This window comes from Podarcis raffonei, chromosome 1 (genome assembly GCF_027172205.1).
Source record: "Podarcis raffonei isolate rPodRaf1 chromosome 1, rPodRaf1.pri, whole genome shotgun sequence".
Taxonomy (NCBI): Eukaryota; Metazoa; Chordata; class Lepidosauria; order Squamata; family Lacertidae; genus Podarcis; species Podarcis raffonei.
Genome location: NC_070602.1, coordinates 4,993,589 through 5,017,303, shown reverse-complemented (window position 1 = coordinate 5,017,303; position 23,715 = coordinate 4,993,589). Strand labels below are relative to the sequence as shown.

Genomic DNA, 23,715 nt, shown 5'->3' with positions numbered 1-23,715 from the left:
CTGCAGGACCAGAGATTTACAGAAGATTGGAAGAAGTATATGAACTATTTGAAGAGCAACTGTAATCAACAAATTACTCTAGTAGGACTACAAGAAGTTTTGTAAGGAGAAATATAAGAAGTGTTACAAAGTAGAAAAAGATAGAGATATTGGTTATGAGTTTGAAATGTAATAGGGAAGATAAGAAATGCATACTGAGAGATTAGACTGGAAATTTTTCAGACAGGATTGATGGAAAAAATTTGAATAAGATGTAAAAGTATGTTTAATTACTGTTGAAAATGATATGTTAAAAAAACTAATATAAAATTATATTTAAAAAACAATAACAAATGGAACACACTCAACATGTTCTTATTCCAAGGCAAAGTTCACAAACCAAAACACCTCCTTCCGGGTTTGCAGCGTTCTTAATCCAAGTTGTTCGCAAACTAAGCTGTTCTTAAACCAAGGTGCCACTGTATTTGCCTCTCTTGCCAAAGCACGGGAAAGACCCTGCAGTCGAGCAGAAGGAGAAAGAAGAACGGATTCAGGAACTCTGCATCGACGTCTTGGAGAATTTGAACACCTCTGCGGAAGGGATGAGCAAAGTGAGTGATTCGTATGAGTTTTTCATGGGAGAAGACCCCTCCTGGGTCACAGCACAGGTCTGTGAGAGCTCTGTTACAGAAATTACGGGGGGGGCACATCTTTAAAGTTAAATATTACAAATATTATACAGTACCTGAATGTATCCTTTCAACTTGACAGCTCTGGGAAGTTACCTAGCTTTGAAAATAATATAAAATCATCTCCTTTCCCAGTTTCCTCCATTCCAAAGCTATTTTTCCCTTGAAAAGGGACTCCAGGAAGTTCTCAGAGGTGACAACTGCTGGGTTCATTGTTAGCCAAAGGAAGCCAAATCTCATCACCTGACTCGCCTCAGGCTCCAAACATGCAAAGGAACTTCTATTGTACTTTTGGGTGGTGGGTACTTAAGATATATTTGTCTATGCTAATCTTATACCTGAGTCTTGCCCTGCCATGTCTGCTTATGCTAATCTTGCACCAAGGACTTGTCTGGACATGTTTGCCAAGGTTAACCCCTCCCCTTTTGTGACATGTCAGTGATGTAGCGATGATGCTGTACGAATACGGTGGAAAAGTTTTAAAAGTCTTTGTCACCCCATCCTCGGGGTTCAAATTTGCTCTTTGAACCTATTGTGCAATAAACTTTGGTCTACAGATATTTGCTCTGGTTGGCTGGATTCCTTCCTTTATTCCGCAGGGACCCGCGGGCTCTGCCCAACCAGCTGGGTGACTGAGCAGCCTTGCGACTAGATTTTTCCATAACAGCTCCTTGCCACATACCGCAGAGGAGAGATTCAGTTCAGCTTGCATGTAAAGGCTAACCCATGGGTAGGCAAACTAAGGCCCGGGGGCCGGATCCGGCCCAATCGCCTTCTCAATCCGGCCCACGAACGGTCTGGGAATCAGCGTGTTTTTACATGAGTAGAATGTGTCCTCTTATTTAAAATGCATCTCTGGGTTATTTGTGGGGCCTGCCTGGTGTTTTCACATGAGTAGAGTGTGCGTTTTTATTTAGAATACATCTCTGGGTTATTTGTGGGGCATAGGAATTCGTTCATTTTTTTATCTCCAAAATATAGTCTGGCCCCCCACAAGGTCTGGGGGGACAGTGGACCGGCCCCCTGCTTTAAAAGTGTGCTGACCCCTGGGCTAACCGATCAAATTAGCTCTTTCTGATGCAAGGTGCAAACTGAAACTCACATATCCTTTGAAAATGCTCGTGTTAGGGGGAAGTTTGCCAAAGGACGGTTAGGTGTTAGTGAAAATAACATTTTAAAATGCATTGTGTTTGGGGAAATCGCTTGCAAAGATGAGCACGTTTGTCAAAACTGCATACGAAATGTGTTCATTAGGAGAAATTCGCACCCAAACACTGATAAATTTTCATGAGGTCTTTAAAAGAAATTGCAAAATGTGGAGAACTGAATTTGAGACTGGAAAAAATGAGAAACCCCTCCTGTGTTTCTATTTAGATTAGTTTATTTTATCTTTGATTTATAAAAAGGTATTGGATACTTAAAATCAACCTTCGCATACTTTCTTTCAAACTTTAATAAAATCTATTGAAAAAAGAAAGGAACAATGAGAAATGGAGAAAAGCGAAATTGACAGATCCAGCCTGAGAGCCAGATTCCCTTACGAGGATCCTACTGGGGGCCGCACGTCAGTGGTGGGTGGGGCCCAAGGCATAAGTGGGTGGAGCATTGCACAGTGGCGTCTACGAACCCCCAACATCTCTCCATCCTCTTTCGGGGCAATTGAGAGGCAAAAATCACTCCAGGAGGCTGTGGCTTCTGGGAAGGGGTAAGATTTGAGCCCCAAGGCCTGAGCTTCTCAACCCCAACAGAAGCAGACTTTGGTATTTATTTATTTTTTTAAAATAATTTTTATTAACAGGCCAATCAAATCACATTAATTCCAAATTACACAGCCAAATTTTGATTTTTTTGTTGGGGGTACCCATACTTCGAGCTCCGAAAGGGAGCCAAACATCTCTCTTGCTGCTGCTTTAGTATACGCAGTTCTGACCAAATAGTATTCACAGTTCTATTCCATCTTCTCTTTGTTGTTTTCCTCATCTTCTTGTTTTCTTTATGATCTCTGATAGTCTCCACAAGCGGGTTGAAAACAAACGTTGTTATATCCTGTGTGGATTTTACACTCATTCAAGAGCCATATCAAAATAGACAGACATCATTTCAACACCTCCGTACAAAACGTTTCCCACAGTCTGTCCTGGTTTCCACAAGCCTGCTGCTCTCATAAATTTTCTCAGGGGGCCCTGCCAGGCCGATCTCACATTCCGATATAGTAAGGAGCCATAGTCCTCCTCCCCCTCAGTCCTCCTGCGGGCAGGCCTGCCATAACAATCTCTTTTTATGATTGCGTCACAGAGAACTTTCTTTCCTTTCTCGATGTTCCCACACGCCATATCTCTGGTTAGTAATTAATTTCCACACAGTTCTTACTCCTCCTGCTTGTGATCAGTAATCGCAACGATTCTTTCTTAGGGGGAAGGGTTATTGGGTACTCACATAAGACAAAAAAAGAAAAGTCTCTTTTCAGTCTCGCTCCGACATACCAATCCTTTGATGGTTCTTCTTGATTTATTTTTGAATCCAGCACGTCGCTCCACATCCCAGAGATCCCTTTAATTAGCAGTCTTTACTCCCGATCTTCACTTGAAGTATGTGCATTAGCTTCTTTTCTAATTTTTTATTTCGAGCTGATGCAGCCAGCGCGCGATCAGAGACAGCGTCCGGGAGAGCCGGACCCACACAAGGGCTTTGTGCCTAGTGCCCTCACCCCCTTCTTTCGAATCCGGGAGTGATTTATGACCACAACAGGCAAGACAGTGTTCCCCATTCCCTTGGGTGAACAAGGGAGGCTGCATACTCCCATATCAGCCTCTTAACTACCTCGTGTGGGCCGGAGAGATGTTATTGTCGGCCATCTTCCAATGCGCCCCTAGCGGCCCTGAAGCAGACTTTGGTATTATGATGTCCGACTCTTTGTGACCCCCTGGACCAGAGCACGCCAGGCACTCCTGTCTTCCACTGCCTCCCGCAGTTTGGTCAGACTCATGTTTGTAGCTTGGAGAACACTGTCCAACCATCTCATCCTCTCTCGTCCACTTCTCCTTGTGCCCTCCATCTTTCCCAACATCAGGGTCTTTTCCAGGGATTCTTCTCTTCTCATGAGGTGGCCAAAGTACTGGAGCCTCAGCTTCAGGAACTGTCCTTCCAGTGAGCACTCAGGGCTGATTTCCTTCAGAATGGATAGGTTTGATCTTCTTGCAGTCCATGGGACTCTCTCTTAAATAATTTTTATTAACAGACCAATCAAATTAAATCACATAAATTCCAAATTACAAAATTACAAATTTTTTGTTGGGGGTACCCATATTTCAAGTTCCGAAAGGGATCCAATCCTCTTGTTGTTGCTGCTGCTTTAATGTCCACAAATCTTTCCAAATAGTGTTCACCCTTCTATCCAATCCTTTCTTGTTATTTTCCACATCTCTTCTTGTTATTTTCATATATTTTTCCTTTCTCTTTGTGACCTCTGATAGTCTCCACAAGCGGGTTAAAACAAATTGTAATCCTGTGTGGGTTTTTGCTCGTTAATCTTCACAGATCTGTCACTCCCTTTCTCAGTCCTTTGAGGTTCTGCCAGTCCATAGCTTCCTCCTCCCGATCATCATCATAAATCTTTCGACAGAACCTGCCAAGATGGAGACTCCCTTTTTATTACTGCATCATTCCAAGAGCCCTTGTTCTTTTCTCGATCTCCATAAACCAAACTTTTGGTTAGTAATTCATTTCCACACAGTTTTTAATCATCCTGCTTAGGTCAGTTATGCAACAGTTCTTTCTAGGGGAGGGGTTATTGGTTAATCACATAGAAGAAAAGAAAAAAAAAATTTCCCCCATCCAGTCCCGCTCCGACATACCAAACCTTTGATGTATCTTTGATGTATCTTCTTCAGATATATTCCTGTTAAATCCAACCCGTCGCTCTACTTTCACAGAGGTCACTTCAGTTAGCAGTCTTCACTCCCGTTCTTCACTTGAAATATGTGCATTTGCTTCTCTCTCTAATTGTTTATTTCGAGTTGCTGCAACTAGTGCGCGGTCAGAGACAGCGTCCAGAAGAGCCAGGACCCACACAATGCACCCCTAGCGGCCCCCCCAGTGAGCACTCAGGGCTGATTTCCTTCAGAATGGAGAGATTTGATCTTCTTGCAGTCCATGGGACTCTCCAGAGTCTCCTCCAGCACCATAATTCAAAAGCATCCATTCTCTGGCTATCAGCCTTCTTTATGGTCCAGCTCTCACTTCCATACATCACTACTGGGAAAATCATAGCTTTAACTATACGGACCTTTGTTGGCAAGGTGATGTCTCTGCTTTTTAAGATGATCCCTTCATGGATCACTGGCTTGCCATGGCGAAGTGGCTTGAATAACTCAGAGAAGCTATGAGCTATGCCATGCAGGGGCACCCAAGTTGGACAGGTCATAGTGGAGAGTTTTGACCAAACGTGATCCACCTGGAGCAGGAACCGGCAAGCCGCTCCAGTATCCCTGCCAAGAAAACTCCATGGACAAAGACAACAGGCATATTATTATTATTATTATTATTATTATTATTATTATTATTATGTGCCTCCTCTGCTTGGCACCCTGTGTAGGGGAACCACCCGAAATCTGCCATTGACCCCAGCTGCTGAATATTGATCTCAGCCCTAGCTAAGCCTATCATCACAGTGGTTCCAGTAAAACAGAACCCAGCGCCAATCGGAGCAAAAAATCTAATTGCATCTCCCTCCTCTTTGCAGGCTCTGTGGCCACGGCTCCTATTCTTCGTTGTACCAGCTCCATACACCCCGACGCTGACCCCGCTCTGTAGATGCCTGAAAGAAATGGCCCTCGGCCGAGAGGACGACACAACACTCTTCCTTGGCTCTTGCAAAGGAGGTTTGTGGCAGGAGGTTGTCAATGTTAGGATATTTCCGTTCTACCTTAAAAGGGAACAGGCTGCTGTGTGTCACATGCCTATTTACTTCCTTCTCACTGGGAGTTTCCATTTTGTATATAGCTTTTGTTCTGGCTTCTGTTTTCCTGGACACGGATGCAAGCAGTCATGTTTTTCCTTTGTTCTGATCTACGTTGAATAAAGCTGTAAATATGCTCTCCTGGCTGAATCTTCCGTTGTGGAAACTCCTCAGAAAGGATGTGCACGAGTCTTGGAATGTGTCTGAGGCTTGTGTCGCTAATTGACTGATGCTGTTCTACGGGAGACCGGAGATCGTCCAGAGACGTCATGGAGGTCTGCCTGATGCCTCCGTCTCCCTGGCAATATCCCAACAGTCAAAGGCCAGTCCATGTGCTTGAATGAGAGCAATGCGCTGAGAGGCACCCTCCACTCTCTTCCCACCAGTGGGCCAGTGTGGGAGCTATATATGAAGCCAACGGCAGAAAACCACACCGTTCTTCCAAGCCAGGCGTACTGAATTTTCCTCTTTTTTTTCTTTTTAGTAGGCCTTCCAAGCGCCCACGGATTGGTAGCGAGGCTTCTGGTGAGGAATGAGTAAAAAAAGCAGGGGATTTTCCCCTTGAAAAATAAAATAAGCAAGTGTGATGCATTTCAATATATCAGATCCCCTTCCCCTGGATATTTATTGATCATCAATATAGGAACTTCAATTGAAGTGTACTGCCAGGGCTGGATTTAGGTTGGATGAGGCCCTAAGCTACTGATGGTCATGGGGCCCTTGATATGTCCAGCTGTCCTTTGTCAACAACAAATTGTCGCTGTTTTTTTGTGTTGAATATATGCCATATGGTAATTGATGGACCTAATAGGTATCTGAAGCCATTTGCACATGTTGCCATGCAGCCAGTCCATGCAGAATGTAGGCACCCTATATATAGAAAGGAGCAAACCAGTGATGTTTGAGGGAGCAGGATAGCAGGCGGGATCCATGACTTACATCATAGGAGCCTACACAACACAAAACACTGTTGCTGTATGTAGGTTTTATTTTGTTTTTTATCTTATATTTTGGAAATGTACATTTTATATTTTGGAAATGTACAGTTAAGAAGAAGTATATTGATAGTGAAATACAATTAAAAAGAAGTATATTTTTAGGAGGCCCAACGAAAGTGGGGCCCTGAGCTATAGCTTCTTTAGCTTATACGTAAATCCGGCACTGTGTACTGCACAAACTTGTTAGGTCTATTGCCGGATAGTGACTCTAGAGCCCTAAACTCCTAAATTGAAGCTTCCATGAATTTTGCAACCTTAGCTGTCATTCCTGCACTGTGGGGGGTTGGACTAGATGACTCTTGGGGTCCCATCAAACTCTACGGTTCTAGGAGTCTGTGATTCTATGAACTGTTTGCTGTGAGTCATAGGTGGAGGGGCGAGTGTTCAGATCCTGGTTCCAGAGCACTTCCTTGCGCTTCCTGTCTGTAAGATGTAAGAAGTGGCTCCGACCTAAGACCCTTAACCCCTCTCCTTCAAATACAATCCGAACAAAATTGGTGAAGCAGCAAAGAGTTTATTGAATATAATACGTTCCTGCAAGAGCGGATGTCCAAAGTAGTTTACATTTTCTCAACCTGGCCACATTATTCCTCCCTCTTTTCTGGCTGGATACTCAGAAGTTTACAACCTATCCTGAACACCTAATTACAGTGGTACCACGGGTTAAGAACTTAATTCATTCCGGAGGTCTGTTCTTAACCTGAAACTGTTCTTAACCTGAAGCACCACTTTAGCTAATGGGGCCTCCTGCTGCCGCCGCACCGCCAGAGCCCGATTTCTGTTCTCATCCTGAAGCAAAGTTCTTAACCCGAGGGACTATTTCTGGGTTAGCGGAGTCTGTAACATGAAGCGTATGTAACCCGAGGTACCACTGTATCTTACTAAGCTCCCTGCCCCTGTTAATGTTGTTCCATTAAACTTGATTTTGAGGGCCCCTGCCCCCCCTGTTCACCCTATTCCTTATTTGGTCTATGTTCCTATGCACCAACATACAGTGGTACCTCAGGTTACAGGCGCTTCAGGTTACAGACTCCGCTAACCCAGAAATAGTACCTCGGGTTAAGAACTTTGCATCAGGATGAGAACAGAAATCATGCTCTGGCAGTGCAGAGGCAGTGGGAGGCCCCATCAGCTAAAGTGGTGCTTCAGGTTAAGAACAGTTTCAGGTTAAGAATGGACCTCCAGAACGAATTAAGTTCTTAACCCGAAGTACCACTGCAAGCGACAGCCACATCCTGACCACTAGTTGTCCCAGTTACAGGTGTAACTGCTGAAGCCTACAAATAAACCAGAGGTCGGCAACCTAAGGCCCATAGGCCACAAGCAGCCCATGGGGGTCGCTTAACCGACCCACAAGCCGCCCCCGAACCAAGCCGCCCACTCGGCGAGTCCCCACGCACACTGCGCTAAACGATGGCAGCACAGCACGGGAACTCGATTCCGCGGTGCCAGAAATTGCGTCTGCCTTATTTACACGCATTCTAACCGCAAGCTTGTTCTAGCCAGGAGCGCAAGCAAGTCTGGGCTGCCTGGGGTTGTCTAGCAGTTGCAGCATTGTGGAGAAAACAACATCCTCATTCCTCACACTCTCCTGCCGACAGGTCTTGGCGTCCAATCCAAACCAAAGAGGGAGCTGGGCGCTGCAACTCTTACACGCCCTGCACTGCAACATCCACACGGCCATCACCAAGTTGTGGGCCAAACAAATCCCATTCCTTTGGGAATCCTTCCTAAGCAAGGCGATGATACAAACAGGTAAGCCTCCTTTGCGCATGGCCACCCAGAAACAATTTCGCCCTGGACATATAGACAGAACTACATCCACCAGTGGCGTAGCTTCATGCTCCGGCACCGGGGGGCAGAGAGCAGGTGGGGGCAGGGGCGACCGGCCATGATGGCACCCCACTGGGATCGCGCTGCCAGGGGCGCTCCCCCTGCACTCCTCTTCCTCCACCAGTGACAAGTACCCTTTTCTTTTTTACCTGGGAGTAGAGTTGAATATCTGGCTGTCAGGTGGCCATATTTGCCAGTCTAATGTGTTTATAGGGACGCGGGTGGCGCTGTGGTCTAAACCACTGAGCCTAGGGCTTGCCGATCAAAAGGTCGGCAGTTCGAATCCCCACGACGGAGTGAGCTCCCGTTGTTCGGTCCCTGCTCCTACCAACCTAGCAGTTTGAAAGCACGTCAAAGTGCAAGTAGATAAATAGGTACCACTCTGGCGGGAAGGTAAACGGCATTTCCGTGTGCTGCTCTGGTTCGCCAGAAGCGGCTTAGTCATGCTGGCCACATGACCCGGAAGCTGTACGCCGGCTCCCTCGGCCAATAAAGCGAGATGAGCGCCGCAACCCCAGAGTCGGCCACAACTGGACCTAGCGGTCAGGACTGGACCTAACGGACTGGACCTTTACTTTAATGTGTTTACAGTGGTGCCTCGCAAGACGAAATTAATTCGTTCCGTGAGTCTTTTCGTCTTGCGATGTTTTTCGTCTTGCGAAGCACGGTCCGTCGCAACTGCACCTCTTCAAGCGACTTTAAGGAAAAAGGAAACAAACTCGCAAGACGTTTTCGTCTTGTGAAGCAAGCCCATAGGGAAAATCATCTTGCGAAGCAACTCAAAAAACGAAAAACCCTTTCGTCTTGCGCGTTTTTCGTCTTGCGAGGCATTCGTCTTGCAAGGTACCACTGTAAATACCACCTTCTTCTCAAGGTGGTGTACATGGTTCTCAGCTCCCCATTTTACCCTCTCAACAGCCCTGTGAGGCAGGTTTGGCTGAGAGGCAGTGACTGGCCCAAGGTCACTAAGTGACTTGTAAGATCAAGTCCTTACAACAGCGGAATGGGTATTATGTGGCTTTGCAACGGATGCTGGTATTAACCTTTGAAACCTGAAATGGCCTGGAATGTTGCGACCCAAAGGACGTTTTAGAAAACAGATTGCCATGTTCTTATTATGATGTTATTTTGCTATTAATTCGGTGGTTTCATGTTTCAGCTAAAGTGGCACAATTTCCTCCCCTTTTTCTCCTAGAAAGTACTGAGATCAGGAGCCAGGAATGGGAGAAACAGCTGCTGCAGGTAAGGAAGTGCTGAGATTTCACCTGCAACAGGTGGGGATGTGGTAGGGAAGAAGATTTAACAGGCCTGGATACTGGCTGGTTATCCCTTCATTTAAGCCAGTGATGGCCAAACGTGGACCTCCAGCAGTTGTTGGACTACAGTTCCCATCATCCCTGACCACTGGTCCTGTTAGCTAGGGATGATGGAGTTGTAGTCCCAAAACAGCTGGAGGGCCAAGTTTGGCCATCACCGATTTAAGCTCTTGAGTCAAACCATTGGTCCAGCCAGCTCAGTTTGTTGCTGGGCTCCCAGCTCCCAGCAGTTCGAGCAAGCGTGGCCAATGTTAGGTAATGATGGGAAGTATAGTCCTAAAGACTTGGAAGGTGAGGTAGAAATTCTGCAAAATCCATTTGCAAGGACACAGACTTCACTACAAAACCTATATAATTTGGGTTGAGTAACTGTAACTCTCCTAAGGCTCCAATACTTTGGCCACTTCATGAGAAGAGAAGACTCCCTGGAAAAGACCCTGATGTTGGGAAAGATGGAGGGCACAAGGAGAAGGGGACGACAGAGGACGAGATGGTGGGACAGTGTTCTTGAAGCTACCAGCATGAGTTTGACCAAACTGTGGGAGGCAGTGGAAGACAGAAGTGCCTGTTGTGCTCTGGTCCATGGGGTTATGAAGAGTCGGACACGACTAAACGACTAAACAACAACAACAACAACTGTTATCAAGGACTATGGTTGGAGGAAGAAAAGGTGAAGTGCTGGAGTGGCAGAAGGTGGTTGGTTGGAGAATAAACAGCCGAATGATGTGTTTTTCCTACATAAGGTGGTTTGCATTCCTGAATTAAAAGCCTGACTAATCTGGTGTGCGCCCCCAAATATTGAACCCCCAAAGGGAATTTTCTCCCACAAGGGTTCCTCATCCCTGTTTTTCAGAAGGGCATCTCCCTTCTTTGCAAATGTAGGGTTACCATTCCGGACAGAAAGGTTGCTGAGCTTTTTTTGCAAATTGTATGTTTTGGAGCTATTTTTGAGTAAAATGGGCCAAAACGGCACTGCCTACATCAGTTGTCATACGTTCAGATTTTCCTGGATGTTTGGGAAGTGATGGTAGGCAACATATTTTGTTCCTGCTTTTGCTTTTTGTCCATAGTTCCTGAGAAGAACCCTGGAAACCATTGATGACAACACTTGGACCCAGAATCTGAGCAGAGAACTGGAAAGTCAGATGACAAGCTATGCCCAGCAGTCCCCCGAAAGGGTGTGTGTCTCTTCGAAGGCATTTGTCCTCGTTCCTAATTAATTAACAAAAGGCATGAAGTCTGGACTAGGGTTGGGCAATATCTGGTTTTCAGCATCATGATATATCACCAACTAAACATCGCGATATATCATGATGTCTGAAATATGGATGGAGTTATTTAGAGGCACTGACAGGTTTCACAATTTCCCCCAAATTGGGACTTTTGATGGCACCAGGCTGGAGGATTGCTGAGCCAGCAGAATTAGCAGGGGCTGCAGGAATCGAGAGAAGCATTGACTGGTTTCACTGGCTTCACATCATGATTCGTGATATATTACCAGGTCAAAAATTAGGAAACCGATCTCACAATATGGACTCCAAACGGGTTTTGGAAGATAGATCGATATATTGCCCAACCTTAGGAGAGTCCTCCTTAGCCAGGACAAAGCTGCATACAGAAATATGTATTAGGAGAAATTCACACTAAAATGTTGAGAAATTTTCACGAGGATTTCTCTTTTTTTAATGCAAACTGATGTGGAAATGCCAAGAGCTGAAGCTAAGATTGGAAACATGTCATCCCTTTTTTTAATAATAATTTTTATTAAGTTTTCCATTTTAACAATCCAATCAAATCACATTAATTATTCCAAATTATACAAATACATATCATAAAGTCCAAATATTTTGCCAATTTGTAAATTTTTTGGGGGGTGTTCCCATGCTTCGAGTTCAGTAGGGTCCAATCATCTCATATTTCTGCTGCTTTTAGTGTTCACCAGTCCCATCTTTCAATCTTCTTGTTCTTATCATTCTTTCTTTAATAGCCTCTGAGTTGTTTCCACAGGCGAGTTAAGGTAAACAATATTACGCTTCTGTGTGAACTTTGTATGACTCTCCCTTTTTTTATAGCTGGTAAGTCTTTGGAAACATGTCATCCCTAGTGGGGAAGATGAGGTTTCTCCGATGGTCCTCTCTCTAGCTCCCTTAGTAGAGCATCTTCTTTGCATGTAAAAGGTCCCATGTTCAGTTCTCAACATCTCCAGTTAGAACTCAGAGAGCACCCACTCTGACACCTTGGAGAGCCTCTGCCAGTCAGTGTAGCACCCAGGGCCCTGGGTGCCTGAGCACCCACAAAATTCCCCATGAAGGGACCAGACACTCACAAATTTCAGGGCCAGGGCCATGCACACTGTGTGGCACCAACAGTCCCAGGCATCCACAGTCACTGGGCCAAGTAGGCACTCCTGCAATGTAGACAATACTAAGCTAGATGGACCAATGGTATAACCCAGCCTAACCCAGCTTCCTTTGTTCTTCTCCCACGATGCACCTGCTCTGATCGGTGAGCCGGTGTGGTGTAGTGGTTAAGAGCGGTGGACTCGTAATCTGGTGAACCGGGTTCGCGTCTCCGCTCCTCCACATGCAGCTGCTGGGTGACCTTGGGCCAGTCACACTTCTCTGAAGTCTCTCAGCCCCACTCACCTCACAGAGTGTTTGTTGTGGGGGAGGAAGGGAAAGGAGAATGTTAGCTGCTTTGAGACTCCTTCAGGTAGTGATAAAGCGGGATATCAAATCCAAATCCAAACATCAACATCTAGCACCGGGGTCGGCAAGGTTTACCTCACCTGGGCTGGTTCACTCCAACAGAGATCCCTCCGTGGGCCGGATCGCATGTGCTCCCATGATTTCTGGCCTCTGCACATGTGCAGGTGCTATTTCCAGCACTGCAGAAGTGAGTCCCCGCACCATGCTGTGCTGGTTTAGCACAGCGCGCAGGGACTTGCCGAGCGGGTGTGTGATGGCCTGGGATTCAGACTCGGAGGCTGAACCTGAGGAATCCCAGCCTGCACAGGATTCCCCGCCTCCAGAACCAGCTGAGCCGGGGCTGGGGCTTGAGCCTGAAGGGTCCTCACCTGTGCTGAATCCTCAGGTGCAGGCACCAGCTGAGTCTGCTCTGGCTCCTGAGGTGATGGAGGACCCATTGCCTGCAAGTGCTCTACTCTCAGCCCCGTCAGGGGAAGCTGAGGTTGCCTCTGGGTCCGGTCACCCTCCAGCCTCTCCTGAGCTGCAGAGGCTCAGGGCAGAGTGGCAGAGGGAACTAACTTCCCGCAGGAGGTGTGCTGGCCTCCAGGCCAGGAGAGGCGAGTCACCTGTGGATCAGGGCCACCCTATGCCTCGGGGCAGATAAAAGCCAACCAGCCCCAGTCCCAAGTTGCAGGAGCAACATTTGTTGGTAGCCAGTTCCTGCCTGCACCCTGCTCCTGACCTCACCCGACTCCCTGCCTTGGACCCAGCTTCAGCTTTGATGGACTGCCTCCATACTGCACCCTCGACCACGGACTGGACTTGGACCTCGCCTCACGGTTAACCCATGGGACCAGCACAGAGTGGCTCAGTTGGGGACGGCTCGTGGGCCAGTTTAACGACCCCCATGGGCCACTTCTGGCCCATGGGCCTTAGGATGCCGACCCCTGACCTAGCCTGTCCTTCCCTTATTCTTCCTTTTCAGAGGTTCCTCTATAAATCTCTGGGAATTGCCCTGACCTGTTGTGAAGACCCAGCCTTTGTTCAGAGTCGGATGAAGCACTTGATAGAAAACGCAAACTATATGGAACAGCTAGAGAGAGAGGTGCGATGCTGGTGGGACGACTTCTGAACCCTTCAAATGTGATTTCTTTGCTTTGTCTCTTTGCTACATACCCTGCTTCTCAGACCCTGCTCCACAAACCGTCTGCAATTAACATCCACACAAAAGTACAATATTACTAGTGGCAGTTTCTTCCAACGCCCCCTCACACCAAAAATGCCGTGGGTGGTAGAATACAAGGTCCAGGCTGTCAGTTTGCATTTCTTAGTGCAGAAAGTATTGCTCTAATACGTGTAGAGATCTTTCCTATTCTAATTCATTCAAGAGGGTTCTGGAAGCTTTTCTGTGTGAAAGAAACAAGCAGAAGGTTCGTGATGTTTGGGTTATTTCTTACGAGAAGCTGAGTACAGCTGGCTTAAACTGGTTCTCTTATCTCTTCTTTCAAGGCCATGAAAGTAAGGCTAGAAGGAGCCTGGGTTTCACTTTCTGTCTCTCTTTCTTTCTGGTGTGGTGTTCTGTATATAGTGTTAAGGTTTATAGACTTACTATAAGTTATTGTAAGTTTAAATGAAGTCTGCTGCAACTGGATTTCTTATGGACAGTGCCAACCCTGAATGTATTGGATCTGTGACCATTATGCTCATATGCCTTCAGTAGCAGTAAAGCTCTGCTGGATGAAATACAATTGCCTCTGGTCTATTTTTTGGGAATCCTGCAACATGTTAACACTGAGTTGAATTTCATGACCCAGGCAGCTCCCATTTTTGGCGCAAACGACATGTGCGCGATCATGCACAGACGCACAGCGTCAAACCAGGAAGTGATCTGGAAAAGCCATAAAGACATCATCAAAATGTTTGACCTCAAACTCATGGCATCCATTTTTGTCTCTGGGATTAGTATGTATTTCTTTTTTAAAAAAATTTCAGATATTTCTGTATTCTCTTCCTCACCCAAGCTCCTCAGCAGGATACATAACAATTGCAAAAAATAAAATAAAAATTACAGTGTATAAAAATCACTTAAAACATAAAGGTAAAGGTAAAGGGACCCCTGACCATTAGGTCCAGTCATGACTGACTCTGGGGTTGCAGCGCTCATCTCGCTTTACTGGCCAAGGGAGCCAGCGTACAGCTTCCGGGTCATGTGCCCAGCATGACTAAGCCGCTTCTGGCGAACCAGAGCAGCGCACGGAAATGCTGTTTACCTTCCCGCCAGAGCAGTACCTACTTATCTACTTGCACTTTGACGTGCTCTCAAACTGCTAGGTTGGCAGGAGCAGGGACCAAGCAACGGGAGCTCACCCCACTGCGGGGATTCGAACCGCTGACCTTCTGATTGGCAGTCCTAGGCTCTGTGGTTTAACCCACAGCACCACCCGCGTCCCAAACATAACTAAACATAAAAACAGAAAGCACTGAGACCTGACAAGGCTGGCCAGCTGATTCTTTTCTATTTCTATTCCACTTTACAGAAGATCATCCAGATCCTTTCTTTCTCAGCCGTGGGACATTTAGATCTGACCTTAGCCACGTTGCAGGAATTTGGAGCTGGGATGGGTCTGAAAATTAAGATGTCCTCTATCATCAGCCGCTACAAGGTAATGGAAGAGAGACTCCTCTTCTGGGTTAAACGTTGTGGGTTTAAGAACTGCCTTACAAGAAAGGAGATTCCGGTTAAACACCAGGAAGAACTTTCTGATAGTAATTGCGGTTCAGTAGGGGAACGGTCTCCCTTGGGAGCTGGTGGACTCTCCTTCCTAGGAGGTGTTTAAGCAGAGGTTGGATGGACATCTGTCAGGGATGCTTTCGCTGAGATTCCTGCATTAAAGGGGGTTGGACTAGATCAGGCAAACTTGGCCCTCCAGATGTTTTGGGACTACAACTCCCATCATCCCTGACCACTGGTCCTGTTAGCTAGGGATAATAGTGGTACCTCGGGTTAAGTACTTAATTCGTTCCAGAGGTCCATTCTTAACCTGAAACTGTTCTTAACCTGAAGCACCACTTTAGCTAATGGAGCCTCCTGCTGCCGCTGCGCCACCAGAGCACGATTTCTGTTCTTATCCTGAAGCAAAGTTCTTAACTCGAGGTACTATTTCTGAGTCTGTAACCTGAAGCGTATGTAACCCGAGGTACCTCTGTAATAATAAAATTTTATTTATATCCCGCCCTCCCCAGCTGAAGCCGGCCTCAGAGCGGCTGACAACAATAAAAGTAACACAGTTTACATAAAATCACAATCAATTGAAAATGCATTCTAAAATCAATTCATTCTAAAATCAATTCAAAATCAAATTAATGGCAACCATGGGGCTAGAGTTCTATGAGGATTGCCAAAGGAGGGGGTCAGACTGTGCCTTGGCCAAAGGCCTGGTGGAACAGCTCCATCTTGCAAGCCCTGCGGAAAGATGTCAAGTCCCCTAGGGCCCTAGTCTCTTGGGACAGCGCGTTCCACCGGATCGGGGCCACAGCCGAAAAAGCCCTGGCTCTGGTTGAGGCCAGCCTAACCTCCCTGTGGCCTGGGACCTCCAAGATGTTTTTGTCTGAAGACCGTAAGGTTCTCTGTGGGACATACCAGGAGAGGCAGTCCCGTAGGTACGAGGGTCCTAGGCCGTATAGGGCTTTAAAGGTTAAAACCAGCACCTTAAACCTGACCCTGTACTCCACCGGGAGCCAGTGCAGCTGATATAGCACCGTTGCGAATGTGATCCCGCGGCAAGGACCCCCTAAGGAGCCTTGCCGCGGCATTCTGCACCCGCTGGAGTTTCTGGGTCAGTCTCAAGGGCAGCTCCACATAGTTGTAGTCCCAAAACATCTGGAAGGCTGAATTTGCCTATGCCTAAACTAGACGACCCTTGGTGGTCCCTTAATTCTATGATTCTGAATCCAATCTCTCTATTTCTTGTTCCTTTACTATTATTCCAGGTTTGAGGGCTTTCCGTGCTCTGCAAATCCCTTTTCTCATCTGACATTTCTTTCCGGTCTGCCTTAGAAGGCACCACCTTTTTATCTCTGTTCCCTTAAACTGCTTACTCTGCAAGCAGAGTGGAATGCCTCTCAAGAACTCCTTTCTCCCCCGCTGCTTCTTTCAGCTTTCTGCTTTTTAATTCCTCCTCAAGCCCATGGCCTCCCTGTCAGCATTTCTGCTTTATCTCTGCACAGCGCCAGGAGAGACATGAGCTCCCGCTAGCCCAGACCTGGTTTGCTGCCCGTGGAGCATCCTGCATGGACTTACGGGGGCATGACACCCTCTCTGTTTCCTCCTCACACTTGCTCTTTAAAAAATCTCCTTTGGGGTGTCATTTGGGACTTGCTGAGGGACTTGCTGAGGGAGGGGGTATAAAGTTGCTGTTTACAAGCTCATTTTAGTGAAGGACGTTGCAGGTTTTGCAGAGATTCATGAGGTCCTTTACCCCTCCCAAATTCAGATGAGTGAGCTTGTGGAAATAATCCTTAAAATAAATTTGTGGGGTTTTTTTAAGAAAAGAGGAGATCAGTTGTTGTGTGTGTGTGTGTGTGTGTGTGTGTGTGTGTGTGAGAGAGAGAGAGAGAGAGAGAGAGAGAGAGAGAGAGAGAGAGAGAGAGAGAGAGAGAGAGCTCCCAAATTCAGATGAGTGAGCTTCTGGAAATAATACTTAAAATAAATTCATGGTGTTGTTGTTGTTTTAAAAAAAGAGGAGATCAGTTATTCTGTGTGGGTGTGTGGGTGTGTGGGTGTGGGTGAGAGAGAGAGAGAGAGAGAGAGAGAGAGGGAGAACAAACAGGCAATAAGCAATTAAAGGGTAATTAAAGGATAAAGTGGCTCTTTGTCAGTATTGCTGCTGCTGTGCCGAACAGGAAGCAATAGGATCTGCAAGGAGCAAGCTACTAATTAAAAGTACGATAGCACTGGAAAGGGACGCAGGTGGCGCTGTGGGTTAAACCGCAGAGCTAGGACTTGCTAATCAGAAGGTTGGCGGTTCGAATCCCCATGATGAGGTGAGCTCCCGTTCCTCGGTCCCTGCTCCTGCCAACCTAGCAGTTCAAAAGCACGTCAAAGTGCAAGTAGATAAATAGGTACCGCTCCGGTGGGAAGGTAAATGGTGTTTCTGTGTGCTGCTCTGGTTCGCTAGAAGCAGCTTAGTCATGCTGGCCACATGACCCAGAAGCTGTACGCCGGCTCCCTCAGCCAATAAAGCGAGATGAGCGCTGCAACCCCAGAGTCGGCCACGACTGGACATAATGGTCAGGGGTCCCTTTACCTTTACCTAGCACTGAAAAACCATAAAAAGCATTTGCCAGTTTTCATTGAGCAAGCTGGTGCTTCAGTTCTTTGTTAGCTGGAAAAACAATAGCCACAAATCAGGTTGGCAAAAAATAAAGGAGGACAGGGCTGAAAACACTGGGTAGCAAGAATCTGGCGACGATGTGGTCTAGATTCTCTGCAAAAAGTGAAAACAAGACTGGTGATTTCAGGTTTAAAGTTAAACAGCTCATGCGGAGGCTGCCAAAATGGAACAAGAAGCACCCATGCCCAGTAACTTTTTCTGTTGCTCAGGACTACCAGCAGGGCAGACGGGGTCACGTCCACCAAACGCTGATGCTCACCTATGGCAAGGTGGCTCTCCAAGCCCCCAAGGAGCTCCTCCTGCCCAGGGTGGAGGCCGACATAATGAAGAACGTCCTCTGCTATTACCGGAAGAGCTGCCAGGCAAGTGCTTTAAAGGAGAGAGTGGTCTTTGCCACAGAGCTGGTTCCAGAGGGTGGCAAAGTTCAATGGGCCTTAGTCAAGGACCCATTATCCCTGCCAGCACTAAGAGGTCCTTCGAAACCTTCGTTGTAGGTCTTTGTGGAGGGCAGGATGGAAAGCTCACCCAAAAACCTATGTCCTTTTAAATGTGCTTGTGAGAAGGGGTTTATTGGTTTATTTGTGTATATTATTGTTTCCGTTGTGTATTTTGGTTTCTCATTTTGTACTTTTATGTTGTGTACTGCCCTGTAAAGTTCAGGTGAAGGACGGTATGCAAATTTTAATAATATTAATAGTAACAGTAATAATAGAAGATGATGATAATGGGCTGACTGTTGTGCTGTGTTTGTTATTTGGCAATTTGTCCAGGTAATTTGTCCATTTCATTTGTCCAGGTTTTGGGCGTCAGCATTGAAAATAAGGTGAGCAAGAAATTATCTGACTTGGAGTCTTGAACAGGTAAAGGGCCCCTGGACAGTTAAGTTCAGTCAAAGGCAACTATGGGGTTGCGGTGCTCATCTCGCTTTCAGGCCGAGGGAGCTGGTGTTTGTCCACAGACAGCTTCCCGGGTCATGTGGCCAGCAGGACTAAACCACTTCTGGTGCAACAGGACACCGTGACGGAAACCAGAGCGCACGGAAACGCCGTTTACCTTCCCCTCCGCAGCAGTACCTATTTATCTACTTGCACTGGCGTGCTTCGAACTGCTAGGTTGGCAGGAACTGGGACAGAGCTATGGGAGCTCACCCCGTTGCGGGGATTCGAACCGCTGACCTTCTGATCGGCAAGCCCAAGAGGCTCAGTGGTTTAGACCACAGCGCCGCCCGTGCCACCTAGCTCAACACCCCGTTCTGACTGTGGCCAACCAGCTGACCCCAATGGAAAACTTAAAAGCAGCACTACAGCTCTCTCCCCTTTGTGCAAATTCACCCAAATTTTATTGAGAATTCCTCCATATATAAACATTTTTGCATACTATATCTGTTTCTGCGGAGCAATGTTTCCTAATATAATAGTTTGAGGGGGGGGGTTGCATGTTTTCTTTTGGCAACGCAGGACTCCAATCTCAAGCTGGCCTTTGTTGAGAGCACCACAGATATCTGCCAGGCTATCTGTGAGACCCAGGACTTCCAGAACTTCACCTTAACTTGCAAAAAGGAGCTCCTGGACATCTTGTTGGTGAGGAACCTGACATTCTGCCTGAGGCTATGGCAGCCCCGATCACTCAGAGAGGCCTTTGCGTGAAACTTTTTAACAAAGGTGCAGAACCTCTCCTAGGATTGTAAGGGGGTAGGTTTCCTGATGACATCATGGGCTCCCAGCCAATAGGCACTGTGCACAGCCAGCTCCTGCTCCATATTTTCAGAACGGCGTTATTTTCCCAGAGGTCAGCCCTGTAGTGCAAATGTACTTTTGTGGCTAAATGCAGCGGCGGCACCTTGGTGCTCCTAAAATGTCGCCTCTGTATCCTTCACTCATGGATTGATTGCCCCTTAGCCTTTCAGGTAAGTTACCGTATTTTTCGCTCCGTAAGACGCACTTTTTTCCTCCTAAAAAGTAAGGGGAAATGTCTATGTGTTTTATGGAGCGAATGTGTGGTCCCTGGAGCCAAATTGCCCAGGGGTAAAAAGCAGATCGTGCATTTTTTCTTAGAAGAGGAAAGGGGGTGTTGAAACAAAGCCGCCAAGCAGCTGATCGGCAAGCGATCGGGGAGGGAGATAAGGGACGCTAACGATAAAGGAGGCTGCCTGGGAGGGAGGAGGTAAAGACAGCGAACTTGCAAGGAGAGGAGACAGGAAGACAAAATCAGTGAGGAGAGAAATTAGAAGAAAAGGAGAAGAAAGGGGAGGGAGATAAGGGAATCTAGCAATAAAGGAGGCTGTGGCCACAGCATGAACCACAAAAATCATACATCCACTGTTTCATTCAGAATATGTTTTTTTCTTGTTTTCCTCCTCTAAAAACTAGGTGCGTCTTATGGTCAAGTGCATCTTATGGAGCGAAAAATACGGTAATCACTGGCTTAGCAAAGAGTGCTTGATCCCTTCTTGGTATCCTTTGGAAACCATAGAGACCATGGCATGTCAGTGGAGGAAATCTCTCTGCCCCTCAAGGGTTTCCCCCCCACCCTCAATTCCTTTTGCCCTTTGCCCGTCTTGTGTTCACAGGATTTTATCAAGGAGGAACCGCTCGACTCTCTGAATACTGCACTTCGTCCCCAAGCCATCACTGCCCTGGCATTCCTGAGGTAGGTGTGTTTCTTAGCAGTTTTCCACATAATTTCTTTTCACAGAATCATAAAGGGACCACAAGGGTCCTCTAGTCCAACCCCTTGCAATGCAGGAATCTTTTGCTCAGTGTGGGATTCGAACCCATGACCCATGAGATTAAAGAGTCTCACGTTCTATCAGTTGAGCTATTCCTCTTTGGATTCTGTCTGGGTTGTTTAAGAGACTTTGGCAACAGCCATCGCTCCCTCTTGTGGGAGCAAATGTTCCACAACCAAACTGAGGTCCAGCCTACTATTCTTCAGATGTCCACAAGTCTCTCCTGTGTGACCTATCAGTCCACCTTCCTCCTGCCAGCAAACTGAAGCCATGTTTGGCCATGGAGGAAATTCGCAATCTCCTCGATCAGAGCATCAAAAGTTTGTTTCCTCTTCCTTCCCTGGAGCAGCTGAAAGAGACGGCAGGGGATGCTCTAAAGATCGAGGTAGGTGGCAAAAGTTTATTTCCAGATCCTCTTTTCTCATCCACATGGGAGTTTCCTGGGTGCATCTGATTGGCCACTGCCCGGATCACACCAAAGAGCAGGATCAGGGCCAGATTTAGGTTTGATGAGGCCCTAAGCTACTGAAGGTAACGGGGCCCTTTATTTGTCCAGCTGTCAACAACAAATTGTCGCTGTTTTCTGTGTTGAATATATGCTCTATGGTCATTTATGGACCTAATAGGTATCTAAAGCCATTTGCACATGTTGCCTTGCGACCAGTCCATGCAGAATGTAGGCACCCTATATATAGAAAGGAGCAAACCAGTGATATTTTAGGGAGCAGGCTAGCAGGTGGGGCCCATGACTTACATCATAGGAGCCTACACAACACAAAACACTGTTGCTGTAGGTAGGTTTTATTTTATTTGGGTTTTTTTATCTTATATTTTGGAAATGTACATCCAGTGGTTTTTTCCTTTAATTTTTTGGGGGGCCCCCAAGAGAGTGGGGCCCTGAGCTATAGCTTGTTTAGCTTAAATGTAAATTCAGCACTGGGTGGGAGTTCAATTTAGGTCACATTTTAATACAAGCTTCCGAGAGAGAGAGAGAGAGAGAGAGAGAGAGAGAGAGAGAGAGTCATCCTCACCTCTCCAAATTTCATGGTGCAGTTATTCAACCGAGAATTCACACAAAAATTCGCATACTGCATATAATGAATGTGGGAAAATGCATTCCACAGGATGCGGAAAATGTTAGGATATTTCCGTTCCACCTTAAAAAGGGATCAGGCAGTTGTGTGTCACAAGCCTACGTACTTCCGGCTCACAGGAAGTTTGTTTTGTATATAGCTTTTGTTTTCTCTCTGTTGCCTCGACACTAAGTCAGGCAGTCATGTTTTTCCTTTGTTCTGACCACCGCTGAATAAAGCTGTAAATATGCTGCTCTCCTGGGTGAATCTTCCGTTGTGGAAACTCTGCGAAAAGGGCGTGCACGATTCCTGGAATGTGGACAGCTATTTCTGAGGCTCATGTTGCTAATTGACTGATACTGTTCTACGGGAGACCAGGAGACGACGTGGAGGCATGACGGCCTTTGTCTCCCTGGCAGTATCCCAACAGAAAAATCCTCTTCTGCTCGTGTCCTGCTTGCAGACTTCCAAAAGGCATCTAGCTGGCCACTATGAGAACAGAATGCTGGACTAAATCAGCTCTCTTCGGCCTGATCCAGCAGCCAGACTCTTTCCAGTTTCAATCTCTAGCACCTCCAAGTAGGAATGCAGACCTAGGCTGGATCTACACTGATTGTAAAAACGCTGTAAAAACACACACATAATAATAGCTCCTTAAAGACCAACTAAGTTAGTTCTTGGTATACCAAGAACTAACTTAGTTGGTCTTTAAGGTGCTACTGGAAGGAAAAAAAAAATTTGTTTTGACTATGGCAGACCAACACGGCTACCTATCTGTAACTATAATAATAGCTGTCAATGCAATTTCCCATTGACGGCGGATCGCTGCCCTACAGCACCGTCTGGTGTCACATTTTTATAACACATTTTTAACGTTAGAACTGACCAGTGTAGACCTACCCCTGCTTGAGATCACACAACTCTGGGACATGATGTTAATGGGCAACTGACAAGCCCTGTCCACAACAGCCGAACAGACAAGAAAATCACTGCTTTTCAATCAACCTGGCATAGTTATGTATGTGACATTGCTAGAACATGGTTATAGGCAGTGATCTTTTCCTGGTCCACAGCACAATTTGGAGCACATGAAGCACATATTTTAAATATTATTATCCCCCCCGCTTCTGCTTTTGTATAAACCTTGCAGACCAGCACTGCTGCGGAAACAATATATCTTTTGAGCTGTGGACAACAGTTCAATCAATGGAGGTTGTTATGTCTTATTTTTGTGTTAAGTTTGTGATGATATTAGCATATACACTTTGATAAAGCACTATGGAGTATTCGGAGATGATTCTTTGACTATGTGCAATCGTTTTATCTTTGATAGTTTTTTTAAATTAAAAATAAAAGTGTGCCACTTACTGTACCAACTTCATGGTGAGTACCGACACTACTTTTCCCTTTAAAGACCTCAAAAAAACACTGGTTATAGGCCTCCAAGGACTTATGGAATGCTAAAACTGAAATGACTTAAACGTTAAATGAAATTATATAGCCATTTGGCGCTTCTGCTGGGGTGGGTGGGATTGTTGAAGACTGATGGTTGCTTCTTGCAGAAATAAGTAAAAACAATAAAATATTTCGGGGGAAAGAATGGCTCCTGCCTGACACCTTGGGGAGCTGCTATCAGTTGAACAATACTGAGATAAATGGACCCAGTGTCTGAGTCAGTGCAAGGCTGCGTCCTATGTCCCGACTGGACCTCTGCAGCTGCTTATTAGAGCATTTTTTTTAAAACTGATGCCAATCCAGCATGGATCTCCAGACGTCCCATCTAGCTTGGCCCTCCAAGCTCCCTACTTGCATTGTAGGGATGGATGGCGGCTAACAGATTGAGGTTGAATCCTGACAAGACTAAAGTACTGTTTTTGGGGGACAGGGGGCAGGCGGGTGTGAGGGACTCCCTGGTCCTGAATGGGGTAACTGTGCCCCTGAAGGACCAGGTGCGCAGCCTGGGAGTCCTTTTGGGCTCACAGCTGTCCATGGAGGCGCAGGTTAATTCTGTGTCCAGGGCAGCTGTCTACCAGCTCCATCTGGTACGCAGGATGAGACCCTC

General features: G+C 46.5%; 1 protein-coding gene across 1 annotated transcript in view; it reads left to right on the top strand.

Moving 5' to 3' along the window:
- Positions 1–23,715, top strand: part of LOC128402100 (maestro heat-like repeat-containing protein family member 2B) — an 80,372-nt gene that overhangs the window by 20,993 nt on the left and 35,664 nt on the right. The window contains exons 13-25 of the mRNA XM_053365954.1: positions 483–590; positions 5,410–5,548; positions 6,110–6,150; positions 8,225–8,378; positions 9,652–9,698; positions 10,843–10,950; positions 13,445–13,564; positions 14,997–15,122; positions 18,062–18,214; positions 18,649–18,675; positions 19,310–19,432; positions 20,422–20,501; positions 20,839–20,965. Of these exons, the coding sequence (XP_053221929.1) occupies positions 483–590; positions 5,410–5,548; positions 6,110–6,150; positions 8,225–8,378; positions 9,652–9,698; positions 10,843–10,950; positions 13,445–13,564; positions 14,997–15,122; positions 18,062–18,214; positions 18,649–18,675; positions 19,310–19,432; positions 20,422–20,501; positions 20,839–20,965 (1,353 nt within the window). The remainder of the gene's footprint in view (positions 1–482; positions 591–5,409; positions 5,549–6,109; positions 6,151–8,224; positions 8,379–9,651; positions 9,699–10,842; positions 10,951–13,444; positions 13,565–14,996; positions 15,123–18,061; positions 18,215–18,648; positions 18,676–19,309; positions 19,433–20,421; positions 20,502–20,838; positions 20,966–23,715) is intronic.